This window comes from Hyperolius riggenbachi, chromosome 11 (genome assembly GCF_040937935.1).
Source record: "Hyperolius riggenbachi isolate aHypRig1 chromosome 11, aHypRig1.pri, whole genome shotgun sequence".
NCBI classification, from domain to species: Eukaryota; Metazoa; Chordata; class Amphibia; order Anura; family Hyperoliidae; genus Hyperolius; species Hyperolius riggenbachi.
The window spans coordinates 120,827,597-120,847,095 of NC_090656.1; the positions used below are offsets into that span (position 1 = coordinate 120,827,597).

Genomic DNA, 19,499 nt, shown 5'->3' on the forward strand with positions numbered 1-19,499 from the left:
TTTCAAGTTGAAGACCAGATTTCCTCAATTGCTTCAGTATTTTCTTTGACAATGATCAACATAGTGAAGTACCCCTTCCCCTCTTTACTTCTGAAAAACTTCAGTTTTTCCAGTCACATTGCTAGCCCAGTGCTAACTAACCTAATAGAAGTTTGGGCACTGTCATAGGTGACCATTCAAATATCGGGTATAAGGGCAAGTTTAAGTGCCTGTGGTGCCCAAAAATTACCAGTTTTTACTGATTAAAGCGGAATATAACCCAGCATTTCAACTTTGCTCTAAAACATTATTTACAGTATATTATATGCAACCAGCATTGGAAGGGTTACACAGAGCTTTAAAGTTCCTGGAGAGAACTGCAGACGCATCCGAAGCTTACATAGATACATTTTGTTTACATAAATGTATCTAAGTGTGGAATGTATCTATCTGAACTTCTGCATATCTATCCACGGAACTTTAAACCTCTGTGTTTAACCCTTCCAATGCTGGTCTGGTAAAAAAAAAAATGCTGGTTGCATAGAATATGCTGTAAATAATGTTTTAGAGCAAAGTTGAAATGCAGGGTTATATTCCGCTTTAAGGTTAGCAGTGGTGGTAGGTGGTTAAGGTTATGCATTGGTAGAAGAAGGGTTTAGGGTGAGAACAGGGTTAAGTATGGCTATTAAAGCTGAAATTTTTTCCTCGGTGCCCTTTTTGCATAAACGGGTTTTGGGATACAGGGTTGTATTGCAGTGGATATTCATGCTTGCAGACAGACATAGATGGACGTACTAGTCTGGATGTGCATTAATTGATCCTAAGGTGTTGCCTTGTGCAAAGTGGTAAATATGATAAAGAATGTGCTGTACAATCTAATATTAGCAAGAAGTTTTAAGTCAGGATGATACCATTTATTGGCTAAAAAGAACTGAAAAGCTACAATACCCTACTGCAATCTACCGTAATATTAGTAACTATTCGTGGTCATATTGTAAGTAGTTTAAGATTACCTGGTTTGTCTACAGGATCGCACTTCAGTGTTCCATTTGTGCAGATGCTATATTTGAAGACAGAAAAGAAAGGAACTAAACCTCTATGGCAGAACTCCCTAGTTCAGGTACAATTTTAAATACATATAGCAGAACATTTTCAAATACTGATGCATAAAAAGTTTTGTAAAAAACAAAATTTTAATTTTTACAAAATAAAAAAGATAATACCTTCTGTAGCAATGCTTCTCCTGCTCAGAAATATAAAGCTGACATCTCATTCCCCATCAGTTTGAATACCTTGCAACTTAAGGTGCGTACGATCGTTCCCCGATCTTTACCAACGACGATTGTTACAAAAAACGAACCACCGACTATTAAAGAGAATCTGTACTCTAATATTCTTACAATAAAAAGCATACCATTCTATTCCTTATGTTCCCCTGTGCCCCTCTGTGCTGTTTCTGTCACTCCCTGCTGCAATCCTGGCTTGTAATTAACAGTTTTAGGCAGTGTTTACAAACAAATGACTGGCTTCTAACCAGAGTATCATAGGCTGTGAACAGCTATCTGGTGTGACTCATGCAGAGCCTGGAGGGGGTGTGTAAAGCTTCTGCCACTGACAAGCAGTGCTGCACATTCCACACATTCCAGCCTCTGCCAGACAGACACAACAGAGGAAAGAAGATAAGATTTATTACAGAGACAGTGCAACTAGAAAAGGTTGCATTAAGACAGACCACATCAGAACAGGTATAGGAACTTATAGAATAGAAAAAATAAGGCTCAAAATTTTGATACAGAGTCTCTTTAAGGCAAACGACGAACGAGCCAAATCGCTACAAAAGAAAGTTCTGTCTCGGCGGATTTTAAACAACGACGATCGTTTGCAAAAGTAGTACATCGTTGGAAACAGTCGTTCGTACTAGGCTTGACATGCGCATTTCACAATTTCTCCGTGAAACTTCTCATTTTTATGCGCAGGCGCAATAGTTGCTTTACGTGATGTAACGTTCGTTCTAACGATCAGATCGTTACACACCTTTTAAAACTAACTTTACTTAGGTCGTTCTTTCATCAATTAAAAGTTCGTTCGTCGGTCTCAACAAACGATCGTTTGCAAAAGTAGTACATCGTTGGAAACGGTCGTTCGTACTAGGCTTGACATGCGCATTTCACAAGTTCTCCGTGAAACTTCTCATTTTTATGCGCAGGCGCAATAGTTGCTTTACGTGATGTAACGTTCGTTCTAACGATCAGATCGTTACACACCTTTTAAAACTAACTTTACTTAGGTCGTTCTTTCATCAATTAAAAGTTCGTTCGTCGGTCTCAACAAACGATCGTTGTCGCATGTGTGTACGTAGCATTAGTCACATGGGTATAAAGTATGGCAAAGAGATCGCACTGCCTACTGTCTCCCTGCTGACATAGCATGACTTCAAAGTGAGAGGGAGGGGCAAGGGAGGGAATAGGGAGATGAAGGCTGCCAGGGTGAAAATAAGGAGCTAAGATCTCACGCACCAGGTATTTTCATTTAATATTTATAAAATCTGTATTAAAATATAAATGGATAGATAGTTAGATAGTTAGATAGATAGATAGATAGATAGAGAGCACAATCAGTATAAAAGACTATTCTCTTGAATGATATACAAACCACCTCTGATTGAGTTTCACTAAATGGTTAAAATGCTGTTAACACATCTTTGGGATTGATTTACTAAATTGCAGTAACTGTGGGGCAGACAGCACACGTAAATATTACAGTTACTACTAGCAGTGTGTAAAGCAAGTTGCACTATTAGTGTGACCCGCGGTACTCAAGTAGAAACACAAGGGATGAAGTGGCACTCGCTGAAGAGGGGGCTGGTGTGCCAATGCCTAGACCAGGCATGGGCAAACTCGGCCCTCCAGCTGTTACGGAACTACAAGTCCCACAATGCATTTGCCTTTATCAGGCATGACTGTGGCTGTCAGACTCCTGCAATGCATTGTGGGACTTGTAGTTCCTTAAAGGGAACCAGAGAGGATCAAAAATACATACCTGGGGCTTCCTCCAGCCCCATACGCACGGATCGCTCCCACGCCGCTGTCCTCCGCTGCCTGGAACCGCCGATACCGGGTCCCGTCATTACCGCCAGTCGGCCAGTCGGCCGGCGGACGCGTCCAATTCTCCGCATCACAGTGGGCTCCCTCCATACAAGTATGTGTGCGGCTGCCTACTGCGCAGTCGCATGCGTACGGGTATGGAGAGAGCCCCTGTGATGCGGACAATTGGCCGCGTCCGCCGGAAGTGACGGGCCCGGTACCGGCGGATCCAGGAAGCGGAGGATGGCGGCGTGGGAGCGATCCAGGCTTATGGGGCTGGAAGAAGCCCCAGGTATGTATAAACTCTTTTTCTATTTGAAAAAAATCATTCCTCTCTGGTTCCCTTTAACAGCTGGAGGGCCAAGTTTGCCCATGCCTGGCCTAGACAGACCCCTGCACTCTAAAGCCCAATCTACATGATACGATTCTTTGTACAATTCGATTACGATTCTATTTACGATCCGATTAAATCCAACATGTCCGATAGGGATTCGATTTGATTCCATTCGATTTGCCATTGCAAAACAATGGTAAATCGAATTGAATCGAATCCCGATCGGACATGTTGGATTTAATCGAATCGTAAATAGAATCGTAATAGAATCGTACAAAGAATCGTAACGTGTAGATTGAGCTTATGATCAACAATAGGACAGATCGAGAGGAGACAGGCACCACCAATTAAAAGCTCTTTTAGTTTACTGGCAAGATGTCATCATGCTCTGAAGGCTTGACAGCAACAGTCTGCTGTTTATGGCCTTCTGCTCTTGCCTTCTGCCTGTTATCAAGCTGTGCAACCAACCTAGCTGCATGGTTTGCAGCCAGAAACAGCTGGCTGTTGCCGTCAAGCCTTCGGAGCATGATGACATCCTGCCAATAAACTAGAAGAGCTTTTAATTGGTGGCACCTGCCTCCTCTTCATCTGTCCATGGTACTCAAATAACACGAACATTGCTGAGGAAACATTCATTACTAATGGTAACAATCATTAGCAACATGCGTTAAGAAGGCAAAGCTCGCACTACTTAAGACCCGCAGGACTTGCTAATAGCGTAACGCAAGGTACTCAATTCCAGTAGTAACGGTAATATTGCCTTTGTTCTGTCTGTGAACAGCAATATTATTGCAGTTTTGTGCAGCAAATCCCTTTTCACTAAAGAAAGTTTAAAGGACAGTTTAAAGGAGGTGACATGTGAGATGATGAGACAGAGATGTTTATGTACAGTGCCAAGCACACAAATAACTATGTTCCATTCCTTTTTTTCTTTCTTTGCCTGAAAGATTTAAAACTCAGGTATGCAAGTGACAGCTTCTTACTGGGCCAGGGCCGGGTCGGATTATAGCGTAACCCTCTGTGATATGGAATTGCAGCCATAAAACACTTTCCTGGCAGTAAATGGCTTCTGAAAGATAGATTTTCAAAGATTTTAGCTCCGGCATACTTTAATGAATGTGTCGTTGAGAAGAGGTCATGAAACAGTAAAAACTTAAAAAGTTGATTTAAATATAAACTAAAACTGTGGGATATCTAAAAAAGTCATTTTTTAAAGAAGAAGGGAGATAGAAACAACTGTTTATCTTATTAGTTTATTTTCACCTTGGATTACTCCTTTAATACGAACACTGTCATTTTTGGCACTTCTAAGCAGATTAAACGATTGTATCCATCTTCCTTCTCCTAAAAATGACTTTTCAAGATATTCCACAGTTTTATTGTTTGTTTAAATCTACTTTTTAAGTTTTAACTGTTTTATTGTTTTTGCTCAATGACACATTAATTGAAGTATGCCAGAGCTAAAATCTATTAACTATTGACTCTTTGTATCTCTTTCCTGCTCTCAGAAGCCATTTTCTGCTAGGAAAGTGTCTTATAGTTGGAATTTCTTATCAGTGAGGGTCACACTGTAGTCACTTCCTGTCTGTCAGGACTGAGTCAGCCACTTACACACCTAATATTGAACTCTTTCAGGCAGAGAAAGAAAAAAAAAGGATCACAGCATACTTATTTGTGTGCTAGACACTGTACATACCCATGTCTATCTTATCATGTGTCAAATGTCACCTCGGGTATCCTTTAACCTCCCCGGCGTTCTATTGAGATCGCCAGGGAGGCTGCGGGAGGGTTTTTTTTTTATTAAAAAAAAACTATTTCATGCAGCCAACTGAAAGTTGGCTGCATGAAAGCCCACTAGAGGGCGCTCCGGAGGCGTTCTTCCGATCGCCTCCGGCGCCCAGAATAAACAAGGAAGGCCGCAATGAGCGGCCTTCCTTGTTTTGCTTAGATCGTCGCCATAGCGACGAGCAGAGTGACGTCATGGACGTCAGCCGACGTCCTGACGTCAGCCGCCTCCGATCCAGCCCTTAGCGCTGGCCGGAACTTTTTGTTCCGGCTACGCTGGGCTCAGGCGGCTGGGGGGACCCTCTTTCGCCGCTGCTCGCGGCGGATCGCCGCAGAGCGGCGGCGATCAGGCAGCACACGCGGCTGGCAAAGTGCCGGCTGCGTGTGCTGCACTTTATTTGAAGCAAATCGGCCCAGCAGGGCCTGAGCGGCAGCCTCCGGCGGTGATGGACGAGCTGAGCTCGTCCATACCGCTCAGGAGGTTAAAGGATACCCCAACTGAAATGTGACATAATGAGATAGACATGTGTATGTACAGTGCCTAGCACACAGATAACTATGCTGTGTTCCTTTTTTTCTTTCTCTGCCTGAAAGAGTTAAATATCAGGTATGTAAGTGGCTGACTCAGTCCTGACTCATACAGGAAGTGACTACAGTGTGACCCTCACTGATAAGAAATTCCCCCTTTTTTACCTCTTTCTTGCTCTCAGAAGCCATTTTCTGCTAGGAAAGTGTTTTATAGTTGGAATTTCTTATCAGTGAGGGTCACACTGTAGTCACTTCCTGTCTGAGTCAGGACTGAGTCAGCCACTTACATACCTGATATTTAACTCTTTCAGGCAGAGAAAGAAAAAAAGGAACACAGCATAGTTATCTGTGTGCTAGGCACTGTACATACACATGTCTATCTCATTATGTCACATTTCAGTTGTGGTATCCTTTAAATAGGTAGCCTTTAGAGATGCAAACAACCTGTTGAGAAGAGCCACATAATCAGACAAAGGTATCCTTTTCCTCAGATAATTACAAATCATTGGTTAATCATTTTTTGTGCATGTTTCTTAATATACACATTATTATTAATCAACATATACTGTATTTTTCGGACCATAAGACGCACTCCCCCAAACGTGGGGGTAAAAAGTCCCTGCATCTTATGGTCTGAATGCTGTCTGGTGCCAGTTGTCCCCCACTTAGGAATTACCGCAGCAATGTAAATCTCTTTAAGGCAACTGGGGAGTGTGCAAGATCGTAATGCCCTCCCCCCAGTGTCCCCGCAGCTGTCCCGTCCTTTTAGCCTTGTCAATACCGCCTCCTCTGCTGTTCTCCTCTTTGCCCAAGACATCTATGGGGAGAGTGAAGTCTGTGGCTTACCGATGCACATCACAGTGCAGAGATGATGAGCAGTAATCCTCCAGGGTAAAGCTGCTGTGGGGTCCAGTAATTTTTGCTGTTTATTGTATTTTGCTGTTTACTGTATTTAATAGTGTGTGTACCATAGTATACATAAAGGTTCGTAAACACGCTCTATTTGCAGGAACGACGGGTCCTTCAGACCCTCCCTCTGTTCGGGCGTTCCAGCCACAGTAGAGCGTGTGTACAGTGTGTCGGCAGACTGATAAGGCCGTTCCTGAATGATCTGCTCAGCGGATCGTTCAGAAACAGCCTCATCAGTCTACCTGACAAACTGTACACACGCTCTACTGTCGCTGGAACGCCCGCCCAGCGGGAGGGTCTGACGGGCCCATCGTTCCTGCAAATAGAGTGTGTGTACGAACTTTTAGTGCTGACCAGGACTGGTAGAGACTGGTCATTATCTCTGGAGCATTGTCTTCTGATTATCTCATGCTGTGTAGTGCAATGCCTGAGAGACAGCTAGTCTGCAGTTTATCCATCAGACTAGATTCATAGGGCAGAGGGAGAGTTCACAGTCAGTTGAGCTTTGGAGGAGAAGATGTGAACATTTGAAGCTTTGTCTCCCTTGCTGTGGATGGACTTCGCTATTGGAGACACATGTGGATTTGTATTCCCTGTTGCTGTTTGTAGCTGTGGATTATCGGTTTATGGATATGCTGACTTGACTGTTAATATGTTCCGAAACAATTGGAATAAAATTATTTAATTTATTCCTTAAGGTTGCCTGTCTAATCAGTGTCACACAACTATATTATCACAGTCATCAATGTGGAAGTGAAGGAAGATAGACTTCGGCAGCGTGCACGGCCACTGCAGCAGGCACAGACTCCACTCTCCCCATAGATGTCTTGGGCAAAGAAGAGGATGGGGCAGAGAAGCCTAGAAGGACAGGATAGCTGCGGGGACACGGATGGGGGCATTACAATTCTGCACATTCCCCACAGATTAGAGACGGGGAAAAAAAAAGGACTGCGGGGAGGAGCAGACAAGTCTAGAGGGATGGGACAGCCGCAGGGGCATTACCATCCTGCACACTCCCCGCAGATGCCTTTAGAGAGATGAGAAGAGAAAAAGACAGGAGTAAGAGGGGGATGGGACAGACCAGGGGGCACCTAAGGGCACACAGAGGGCACTTTAAAGGACACAGGGGCACCTAATTGGAGAGGGGAGAAGATCCACAAGATGTCCCTGAACCATGGATGCACCAGGTTTAGTATTTTTTTCTTCATGGTTTTTGCCCTCTAAACCTAGGTGCGTCTTATGGTCCAGAGGATCTTATGGTCTGAAAAATACGCAACACTGGCTACCAATAATGAAATAAGAGGCACATTTACAGTTTCTAGTCCTTCTACTTTTCGTAGTTTACACCCTTTAAAGTGTACCAGAGGCAATTAAGAAAAAAAATAGATATTTACCTAAAAAGAGGGAAAGCCTCTGGATCCTCCAAAGGTTTTTTACATCCTCACCTTTGCAACATGCAGACCATTGGAACATTTCCAACAAGAGCTTGTCAGATATGTGGACCAGACCACACCCTTCTTCATGCATGAGCACAGCCATACTGCAGCCGTGCAAATATGGCCACACCTACCTGTGCAGTAAGCAGAAGCTACTTGTCCATTGCACAAGCATGGCCCTACTTGTCCAGACATAGTACAGCCACACTTGTGCATAAAGAAGTGTGCAGTTGCAATCATAAAGAGGGTCCCAGGCAGCAGAGGTGGTCTCCAGGAGGACAAAGGAAACCTCTGGAGGATCAAGTCTCTTCCCTCTTCTTAGGCATCTATTATTTTTTTTGGATTGTTTGTTTTCTGATTTCTCTTTAAAGTGGCACTTAAGTCACTTAAAAAAAAGAGTTTTACTCACCTGGGGCTTCCCTCAGCCCCCTGCATCTGATCAGTGCCCTCGCCGTGTCTCTCTGATCCTCCCATCCCCGCCGGGGACCACTTCCGGTTTTGCCGTCAGGACCCGACGTGATTCTTCGCGTTCCCAGCCAAAATATCACCCCCTATGCTGCTATTGCGGCCTCCTGGATGACATCATCCTAGCTAGTCAGAGAATCAGGGAGCCACAACAGTGGTATGAAAATAATTTCACTTCGGGGGTTGATCAAAAGAAAAGGGGTTAAAATTGAAATCAAATAAATACTGATGCATTAATTTCTTCCTTTCCAGATGTAAAACCCTAAATTATCAAAAGATTGATTGGTAACATGTATTTTAAGAGCAAATCCAGGACATAGCAGTCTGCATATGTGGAAGATAGCTTTTATGATATCATTTATTTCTATATACTGGCACTCGGCGCTCCTGTATGATCATTCATCTGTGTTTATAGTTATCTTTGACAACACTAGTCCCTTCTGTTTTTAACTTAGGGGTAAGTCCCAATTTCAATACTTTTCCAAAAATGGAGTATGAGAATTTACATTTGCTATATGAATGTCCTTTCTTTTGTGAAATAATTTATTTCTCTGTCTAGTGTGTTTATCAGAAGTTTTGCTGCTTTAAAATTTCTAGTTACAGTACTTTTCTGCCCTTCTGCATTAGTGGATACTGTATTAGACTAGTAATCATGTTGTGGTTCATCTTCCAGTCCCTTGCTGTGCTCAAGTGTCCCTTACAGCCTCAGTCCACAATCCTATAAAAGGAAATTATTTATTTCCAATATAAAAGGAGGTGCAGTAGGTAACTGCTTAAGGTGTAATGTAGTCACTGGATTAGACTTCGTTGGGGATGATTCACAAAGTTTTTTCACCTGTTTAGCTCTGTTTTCACCTTATCTATGTTAAATTTTTTGAGCTCCCAAAGAGCAAAAAAATAATATAATTAACCCTTTTGATTATCACGGTTTTTACACCTTAAAGCATACCCGAAGTGACATGTGACATGATGAGATAGACGTGTGTATGTACAGTGCCTAGCATACAAATAACTATGCTGTATTCCTTTTTTTTCTTTCTTTGCCTGAAAGAGTTAAATATCAGGTATTGAAGTGGCTGACTGTAACGATCGGTGTCAGCACACAGAGAGAATCTGATTATTGGTGATCTGCAGTATCACCAAGAATACAGATTTATACCTGATTATTGATGATCTGCAGAATCACCAATAATACACGTATAACTAATCTCTGGACACCTGATAAAGTGTAAGTGTTTGGTGCAACAGTATATGAGCCTGGACCACCTGAGGAGCAGGTGACCCTAGACCGTATAACGAGTATCTCCTAGTCAGGGTTGGAGATAACCAGAGAGCCAGTGATTCCCTAAACTGTTGGGAGTCAGACTCTACTGCAGTCAAAGGACTCCTATGAGATAGAGTCCCTGATTGGATTGCAGAGAGGTCCCTCTGAGAGACAGGAAGTCCCTGCAGCTACTGGACACCCCACCGGGGGGTGTCACAGGTAGAAGGGTCAGCCAGGCCGGGTCAGCAACACACGAGCAGATAAGGTACAGAGACAGAAGGCTGATTCGGTAACCAGGGACAGGCAGGGTTGGTAACAGGTAATCGGATATGCGTAGGTACCGAATCAGAGAGCAGGAGAAGGGTCAAGAGAGCAATAGGTCATAACAGATATCAAGCAGAGGCCTAGTCTAGAGTGTGAGGTCCATGGTCTCAACACCCAGGAACTGGTCTAAAGAATAACACAGCAATGACACAGTATCCCTAATCTTGGGTGTGAGGTCCGTGGTCTCAACACCCTGGAACTGGTCTAAAGTATAACACAGTAATAACACAGTATCCCTAAGCTTGGGTGTGAGGTCCGTGGTCTCAACACCCTGGAACTGGTCTAAAGTATAACACAGTAATAACACAGTAATCTGGCTAAGTGTGAATTCCCAGATCCACCTGGTTCTAACACACTATGAGATCTGACTATGGTCTGAGTGCTAACACATAAGCATTCGCAACGGCAGACAACCAGCAACTGACAGGCAAGATGTATATATAGCAGAGCGCTCCTCAGCGTCGCCCAGTCCCATTCAGCCAATCACCTACTGCGCTGGAATCAGCTGATGGTCCTGATCAGTTGATCCCTCTCCTATTGGCATAAAGGGCCTGCCTGTTAGCGCGCGCGCGTAGCTCTCCATCTGTGTGCACTACTAGGCTCAGACAAACCAGATGCATGCTGCTGCGGAGAAACCGCCGGTCTAAACGCGGGACCATCCGCTTCGCTGTCAGACCACGCGGCGGTGTCTCCGCAATCCATTACAGTAACCCCCCCCCCCCCCCCGAGGAGTGGACTCCAGACACTTCCCACCAGGCTTCCCAGGATGTAAGTCATGAAACTCCTAATTTAATTTCTCCGCATGCATGCAACAATCTGGCACCCAAGATCTTTCCTCTATGCCATATCCTTTCCAGTGGACCAGATACTGCACGGAATTCTGCACTAAGCGAGAGTTCAGGATCTTTTCAATTTCATACTCTGGTTGGTCATCCACCAACACAGGGGGGGGGGGGGGGGGGCAGAGGAATCCACATGCACTGCTGGCTTCAAAAGAGACACATGGAATTATCTCACACCTCTCATACTGGCTGGGAGATCAATCGCGTAAGTGACATTATTGATGTTCTTGGACACTGGAAATGGTCCTATAAATCTAGGGCCCAGTTTGGGTGACAGTTGCTTCAAGGCCAAATGTCGAGTGGATACCCACACCAAATCCCCTGGAGAGAACTTCCACTCTACAGACCGTCTTTTATCTGCCTGTCTTTTCTGGGTTTGGAAAGCCTTCCCCAGATTCCTCTTAACCATTCCCCAAATCTCCTTTAGAGCCCTCTGCCAGTCTTCCAGAGCTGGGAACGGTGTAGATGCGACCGGCAAAGGAGCAAACTTAGGTGATCTTCCTGACACTACCTGGAATGGGGAAAACCCAGAAGAGGAGCTTTTCAGGTTGTTGTGCGCAAATTCCGCAAACGGCAACAATTTTACCCAATCAGATTGCGCAACTGCAACATAACACCTGAGGAACTGTTCCAGGGATTGGTTAACTCTCTCGGTCTGGCCGTTGGTCTGTGGGTGGTAGCCTGATGAAAATGCAAGATCCATGTCTAACTGATGGCAGAAGGCCCTCCAAAACGTTGAAACAAATTGGACTCCCCGATCTGACACTACATTCTCCGGAATGCCATGCAGCCGGAAAATGTGCTGGATGAAGAGATCAGCCAATTTCTGGGCCGAGGGGAGTCCTTTCAAAGGGACAAAATGAGCCATCTTACTGAATCTGTCCACTACCACCCAAATGACCGTCTTGCCCTCAGACCGAGGGAGCTCACCCACAAAATCCATGGAGACATGGGTCCATGGTTCACTTGGAACTGGCAAGGGCTGTAAGGTGCCAACAGGGGCCTGACGAGAGGGTTTACTCCTTGCACACACTGCACACTCTCTTACAAACTCCTTACAATCTGTTGCCAATGTAGGCCACCACGCACATCTGGCCAGTAAATCCTGAGTTCTGGTGGCCCCGGCATGACCAGCATTCTTGTGGGAATGAAACAGTTGCAAGAGTTGTAAACGGAAAGGCAGTGGTACAAACATGACCCCATCAGGCTTCCCCTCTGGAACATCCTGTTGGTAAGGACTAAGAGTGACTGTCCAATCCCTCCAGGTCTCAGTGGCTGCCAGAACTACCTTCTGAGGTAGAATGGTCTCAGGGGCTGAGGGCTGTACTGTCTCAGGTTCAAAACACCTGGATAAGGCATCGGCTTTGATGTTTTTACTACCAGGGGTATATGTAATTACAAATCTGAATCTTGCAAAGAACAGGGACCACCGAGCCTGGCGGGGGCTAAGTCTCTTAGCACCCTCTATGTACTCCAGATTCTTATGATCTGTATAAACTGTGATAGTGTGTTCTGCACCTTCTAGCCAGTGTCGCCATTCCTCAAAAGCTAACTTGATGGCCAAAAGCTCCCGGTTGCCTATGTCGTAGTTTTTCTCTGCGGGTGAAAATCTACGAGAAAAGTAGGCACATGGGTGGAGTTTGCCCTGCAAGCCTGACCTCTGAGACAATACAGCTCCCACCCCCACTTCTGAAGCATCAACCTCCACAATAAAAGGAAAGGTGACATCGATATGTCTCAATATAGGTACGGAACAGAACAGTTTCTTTAGTGTGGAAAAAGCCGCATGAGCCTCTGTTGACCAGTGATGAGTATCAGGCCCTTTTTTGGTGAGACTGGTGAGGGTCGAGATGATGGTAGAGTACCCCTTTATGAACCTTCTGTAGTATTTGGCAAAGCCCAGAAATCTCTGGAGCGCCTTCAGTCCAACAGGCTGAGGCCACTCCAGGACAGCGGAAACCTTCCCTGGATCCATTGAGAGGCCAGAGGTGGAGATAATGTACCCCAAGAAGGCAACCGAGGTTACTTCGAAGAGGCATTTCTCCAGTTTGGCATAAAGCAAATTCTGTCTTAACTTTTCTAGCACAAACTTAACATGCCTGTGGTGTTCAGAAAGATTGGATGAAAAGATCAGTATATCGTCCAGATAGACTAGGACGAACTTCCCCAACACCTCCCTGAATACCTCGTTAATTAACTCCTGGAAGACAGCCGGAGCGTTACACAACCCGAAGGGCATCACTAGGTACTCATAATGCCCGTCGGGCATGTTAAAGGCTGTCTTCCATTCGTCACCATCTCTAATACACACCAGATTGTATGCACCTCTCAGATCTAGCTTTGAGAAAATCTTGGCGTTGGTCACCTGAGTGAACAAATCATCAATTAAAGGTAAAGGGTAGCGATTTTTCACCGTGATCTTATTTAGGCCTCTATAATCAATGCAAGGACGAAGGCCTCCATCTTTTTTCTTTACAAAAAAGAATCCTGCCCCTGCTGGTGAACGGGAGGGACAGATGAACCCTTTAGCCAAGTTTTCTCTGATGTATTCCTGCATAGCTAGTTTCTCAGGCCCAGACAGATTATAGAGGTGACCCCTGGGAGGCATACAACCAGATCTCAAATCAATGGGACAATCGAAGGTACCGTGGGGGGGGAAGTTTATCTGCCGACTCGGGACAGAATTGTTTTGGCACACCTTCAACCTGAATGCTGGTATTGCCCACGGTTACTTTCGCTAAACAATGATGATAACAATGGGTTGACCAGCTCGTTAGCTGACCTGAAACCTAGTCTATCTGAGGGGAGTGAAGTTGTAACCAGGGCATGCCAAGAATGACGGTGGAGGTTGCCATACGCAAGACCAGAAATTGCAGATTCTCCTCATGCAGTACCCCAACACTGAACCTTAAATTCGGAGTACGTGACAGAGGATGATGTCTACTTTGCAGAGGAGAGTCATCTACAGCAATGACCAAAATCGGTTGGTCCAATGGGAGTATAGGAATTTCCAATTTTTTTGCAAACTCATAATCTATAAAGTTAGCCGCTGAACCAGAGTCAACGAACGCTTCAGTGGTAACAGTCTAACCCTTCCATGTGACAGAACAGGGAAGGAGCAAACGATTGTTGTCTAGAGGTAAAGACTGCACGGCTAGGGTATTACCTCGGCTCTAACTACACCTAGGCGGCAGCGTTTCCCGACTTCTTGGGGCAATTCTGCACTTTATGGCCCTCCTCTGCACAGTATAAACAGAGCTGTTCTGTTTTCCTGCGATTCTTCTTCATCCGTGTCAATTTGGACTGACCAATTTGCATTGGTTCTGGCGGAGGTGAAACGGGTGGAGGAGAGGCGTAAGAGACATATCTGACCACGTTCTTACCACGGGTTTGCTTCTGGTATGGTAAACGGCGATCAACCCGTACTGCTAAAGAGATTGCCTCATCAATAGTTTTTGGTTCAGGGTGTCCCAACATCAACTCTGAAACTGCGTCTGACAACCCTGATAGAAAACAATCTAACAGTGCAAAAGGCCCCCACCTAGCTTACACAGACCACTTTCTGAATTCAGCTGCATAGACTTCTACTGGATCCTTGCCTTGACGCAAGGTTTTTAGCTTCCGCTCAGCATTAGAGGCAATGTCCGGATCGTCATAAATTACGGCCATGGACTTAAAAAAGTCCTCTACTGATGTCAGCGCCTCGTGCCCTGTCTGCAGGCTATATGCCCAAGTTTGAGCATCTCCTGACAGCAGGGTCTTAATAAATGTAATTCTCTGTGCCTCTGTTCCTGACAAGTTAGGTCTCAGTTCAAAATACGACATTATACGATTCTTAAAATTCTGAAAGTCAGATCTATGACCAGAAAACCTTTCGGGTACAGACATACGTAAGTCTGTAACTGGAGGAGATCGCACTGAATTTACAGCCGTCTGAAGGACCTGTAAGGACCCAGATAAAGCAGAGATCTGGGCCTGCTGACCGTCCAGCACTCTGATGAAATTTTCCACCGAGGTGGTGCGTGTATCAAGACTAGAGATGTCGCGAACCTCCGATTTTCGGTTCGCGAACCGCAATAGACTTCAATGGGGAGGCGAACTTTGAAAAATAGAAAAAATTATGCTGGCCACAAAAGTGATGGAAAAGATGTTTCAAGGGGTCTAACACCTGGAGGGGGGCATAGCGGAGTGGGATACATGCCCAAAGTCCCGGGGAAAAATCTGGATTTGACGCAAAGCAGCGTTTTAAGGGCAGAAATCACATTGAATGCTAAATTGCAAGCCTAAAGTGCTTTCAACCATCTTGCATGGGTATACATCAATTAGGGAGTGTAATCAGAGTTCTGCTTCACACTGACACACCAAACTCACTGTGTAACACACCGCAAACAGCTGTTTGCGTAGTGACGGCCGTGCTGGACTTGTGCGCACCGTGGCCAGAGTGTAGGCCGTGGCGTTTTTCAAACCCCATATGGTCGCCGGGCTGTGGAAGCTCAATGATAGAACAACAGTGACTGTCCAGCTGATCAAATTTGGTCTGACCACAATGAAGCAACGACCTTATTATCTTTTGTGTGCCACCCCCACCTGAGACACTCAAATAGCCGGCGGTCATTGCTTCATTGTGATGCGCAAGCCCCTTCACCGCGGCAAGGTAATGATCACGAAGGGGGATGGGCACATGTACATGCCTTTTGTTTTTTTTGTTGCAGCCGCCCGCAGTGCAGCCAGAAAAATTAGGCAGGCATGTACACGCACCAGAAAAATTTGTGTAGCAGCGGCTTCAGGAATCGGCCTAGAGTCCTGGACCCTGTTGGTGGTGGCGGAGAAGGCAGTCAAGCGGCCTGCAGGCAGAGATGCTGTGTGTGGGGACTGACTTAGTCTTCGGTCGTGCAGTAGCCCTCCGTGATCCATTCCTCATTCATTTTGATAAAGGTCAGGTACTGAACACTGTCGTGACTTAGGTGACTTCTCTTCTCAGTAACTATGCCTCCAGCTGCACTGAAGGTCCTTTCTGACAGGACGCTTGCGGCAGGGCAAGAGAGAAGTTGTATGGCAAATTAGGACAGCTCTGGCCACAGGTCAAGCCTGCACAACCAGTATTCCAAGGGTTCATCGTCGCTTTTCGCAGAGTCTACATCCACACTCAAGGCCAGGTAGTCGGCTACCTGCCGGTCCAGGCGTTGGTGGAGGGTGGATCCGGAAGGACTATGGCGAGGAGTTGGACTAAAGTACGTCCGCATGTCCGACATCACCCTGAGATCGCTGGAGCGTCCTGTCCTTGCCTGCGTGGACTTGGGAGGAGGCGGGTTACTGCCAGTGGTACCTTGATTGCGTTGTGCAGCCACATCACCCTTAAACGCATTGTAAAGCATCATCGGCAGCTTGTTCTGCAAGTGCTACATCCTTTCCGCCTTGTGTTGACTTGGTAACAGGTCTGCCACTTTGTGCCTGTACCGAGGGTCTAGTAGCGTGGCCACCCAGTACAGGTCATTCGTCTTAAGTTTTTTGATACGGGGGTCCCTCAACAGGCTGGACAACATGAAAGAGGACATCTGCACAAAGCTGGATGCAGACGTACTCTCCATCTCCTCTTGCTCTTCCTCAGTGATGGGATGCAACTCCTCTTCCTCCCCCCAGCCACGAACAATACCACGGGAACGTGGAGCAGCAGAAGCCCCCTGTGACGACTGCCGCAGTTGTTCTTCTTCCGCCGCCTCTTCCTCCTCCACAGAAACACCTTCCTCATCATTACCATCATCAGAGTCTGACTCCTCTCCTTCCCCACACGACTCCTCTTCTTGCTCCTCCTCGTCCCCCCTCTGTGCTGCCGCAGGTGTTGTGGGAACATCGGGTTCGGGTGTAAATGGCTCCCATGACTCCTGCTGCCGTAACTCTTCTCGTTCACGCTCCTCCACAGCTGTATCCACCACTCTACGCACGGCACGCTCCAGGAAGTAGGCGTAGGGGATCAAGTCGCTGATGGTGCCCTCATCGTGACTCACCAGTTTGGTCACCTCCTCAAAGGGCTCCATGACCCTGCATGCATTTCGCATCAGTGTCCAGTTGTTGGGCCACAACATCCCCATCCTCCCAGATTGTGTCCTTGTACTGTAATGATACAGGTACTGGGTGACGGCTTTCTCCTGGTCTAGCAGGCGAGAGAACATCAGCAGGGTGGAATTCCAACGAGTCGGGCTATCGCAAATCAGGCGTCTCACCGGCAAGTTGTTTCTACGCTAAATGTCCGCAAAGCGTGCCATGGCCTTGTAAGAGTGCCTGAAATGCCCACACAACTTCCTGGCCTGCTTCAGGACGTCCTCTAAGCCTGGGTACTTGGACACAAATCTTTGCACGACCAGATTCAGCACATGTGCCATGCAGGGTATGTGTGTCAGCTTTCCCAAATTCAACGCAGCAATGAGATTGCTGCCGTTGTCACACACCATGTTGCCGATCTCAAGCTTGTGCGGGGTCAGCCATTGCTCCACCTGTTAAGAGCAGCCAGGAGAGCTGCTCCAGTGTGACTCTCCGCTTTCAGGCAAGACATGTCTAACACTGCGTGACACCGTCGTACCTGGCATGCAGCATAGGCCCTGGGGTGCTGGGGCTGTGCAGCTGGAGAGGAGATCGCGGCACCAGCCAAGGAGGAGGAGGAGGAGGATGACGACAGCGAAGCGGTGGTAGCAGGTGGAGAGGAGGTGGTTGGAGGCCTGCCTGCAAGCCGTGGAGGTGTGACAAGTCGGTCCGCTGCGCAGCCACGTACTCCCTGCTTGCTGCCATCGGTCACCAGGTTGACCCAATGGGCTGTGTATGTAATGTAGTGGCCCTGCCCGTGCTTGGCAGACCAGGCATCTGTGGTCAGGTGGACCCTTGACCCAACGCTGTGTGCCAGAGATGACACCACTTGCCTCTCAACTGCACGGTAGAGTTTGGGTATGGCCTTTTGTGAAAAATAATTGCGGCCTGGTATCTTCCACTGCGGTGTACCAATGGCCACAAACTTACGGAAAGCCTCCGACTCCACCAGCTTGTATGGTAATAGCTGGCGAGCTAATAGTTCTGCTACGCCAGCTGTCAGACGCCGGGCAAGAGGGTGACTGGCAGACATTTGCTTATTACGCTCAAATACTTCCTTCACGGACAGCTGGGTACTGCTGTGGGCAGAGGAGAAGGAACCGCTGAAGGGAAGAGGCGGTGTGGAGGAGGGAGGCTGTGAAGGTGCAAGGGAGAAAGTGGATGAAGACGATGCACCTGAAGGAGGAAGAGGAGAAGGAGGGTGGCTTGTCTTTTGAGGGGTGCTGCTTTTCCTCAGGTGTTCTCGCCATAGCTGTTTGTGCCTTCTCTCCAGGTGCCTTCGTAAAGCACTTGTCCCTACGTGAGAGTTGGCCTTTACACGGCTCAATTTTTGCTGGCAGAGACAACAGATGGCTTTGCTCCGATCTGAGACACACACGTGAAAAAAATTCCAAACCGCTGAACCCCCCTGGGGTGATGGCGCTACGGTGGCATCAGCAGCTGACGTAGAAGGGCATGTTGGCTGGCTGGCTGGCCATAGCTGGTGATACATGGCGCCGGACACTGCCCCCAGCTGTTTCTGAGGACGAGCTCCCTCTGCTTCTCTCATGGAGTCGTCTCCTCCTACTCCTCTCTGACTCCTCCTCTGAACTGTCCCCCTGGTCATCTCCTCTACCGGGAACATATGTGGTATCCGTATAATAGTCATCATAATCCTCCTGGCCAGCTGCGCTTTCCTCAGACACCTCCTCAAGTGCACCAACTTCAGGTGGTCCACCATCATCCCCATCCACACACGTTACGTCCATACTATCGCCACCTAACTCAGACGTATGAGGTGGTGTACCTGCGCCTTCTTGTTGTTGTTGCAGTAGTGGCTGGGAATCAGTTATTTCACAACCATCACCAAATAACTCCTGCGAAGTGTCAAATGCAGCAGATGTGGTGCTTGTTGTAGCGCTGGTGGCTGCGGGAGATGAGGTGTTTTGTTTTAAATACTCAAGCACCTCCTCACGATTTTGGGAAGTGATGGCACGTGCCTTCTTCTGAGCACTGTATTTTGGGGCAGGTCCGCACGAAATCACAGCAACACCACCTCGCACAGCCACAGACCTGCCGGTGCCTGGTGGCCTTCCTCTGGGTCTGCCTCTACCTTTTCCTCTACCTGGTTTGTCCATTTTGTCCATCTCGGGGGTATGCTAGCTATATGCAGTGAGGTGGGTTCTCACTCAACACAACAGGTAGTTAGATGCAGTGAGCTGGGTTCACTGAACACAACAGGTAGTTAGATGCAGTGAGCTGGGTTCACTGAACAGTAAAGGTACTTAAGATGCAGTGAGGCGGGTTCTCACTCAACACAACAGGTAGTTAGATGCAGTGAGGTGGCCAGGTGGGTTCTCACTCAACACAACAGGTAGTTAGATGCAGTGAGCTGGGTTCACTCAACACAACGCTAGGTATATGCAGTGATGAGGTGGGTTAAGTAAACACAACAGGTACTGGGTAGTTAGATGCAGTGAGCTGGGTTCACTG

General features: G+C 46.8%; 1 protein-coding gene across 1 annotated transcript in view; it reads right to left on the reverse strand.

The window, feature by feature from the left end:
* The window catches only part of LOC137537869 (mucin-5AC-like), a 385,525-nt gene that overhangs the window by 227,994 nt on the left and 138,032 nt on the right, over positions 1-19,499 (reverse strand). The window contains exon 11 of the mRNA XM_068259817.1: positions 993-1,039. Coding sequence (XP_068115918.1) covers positions 993-1,039 — 47 coding nt within the window. The remainder of the gene's footprint in view (positions 1-992; positions 1,040-19,499) is intronic.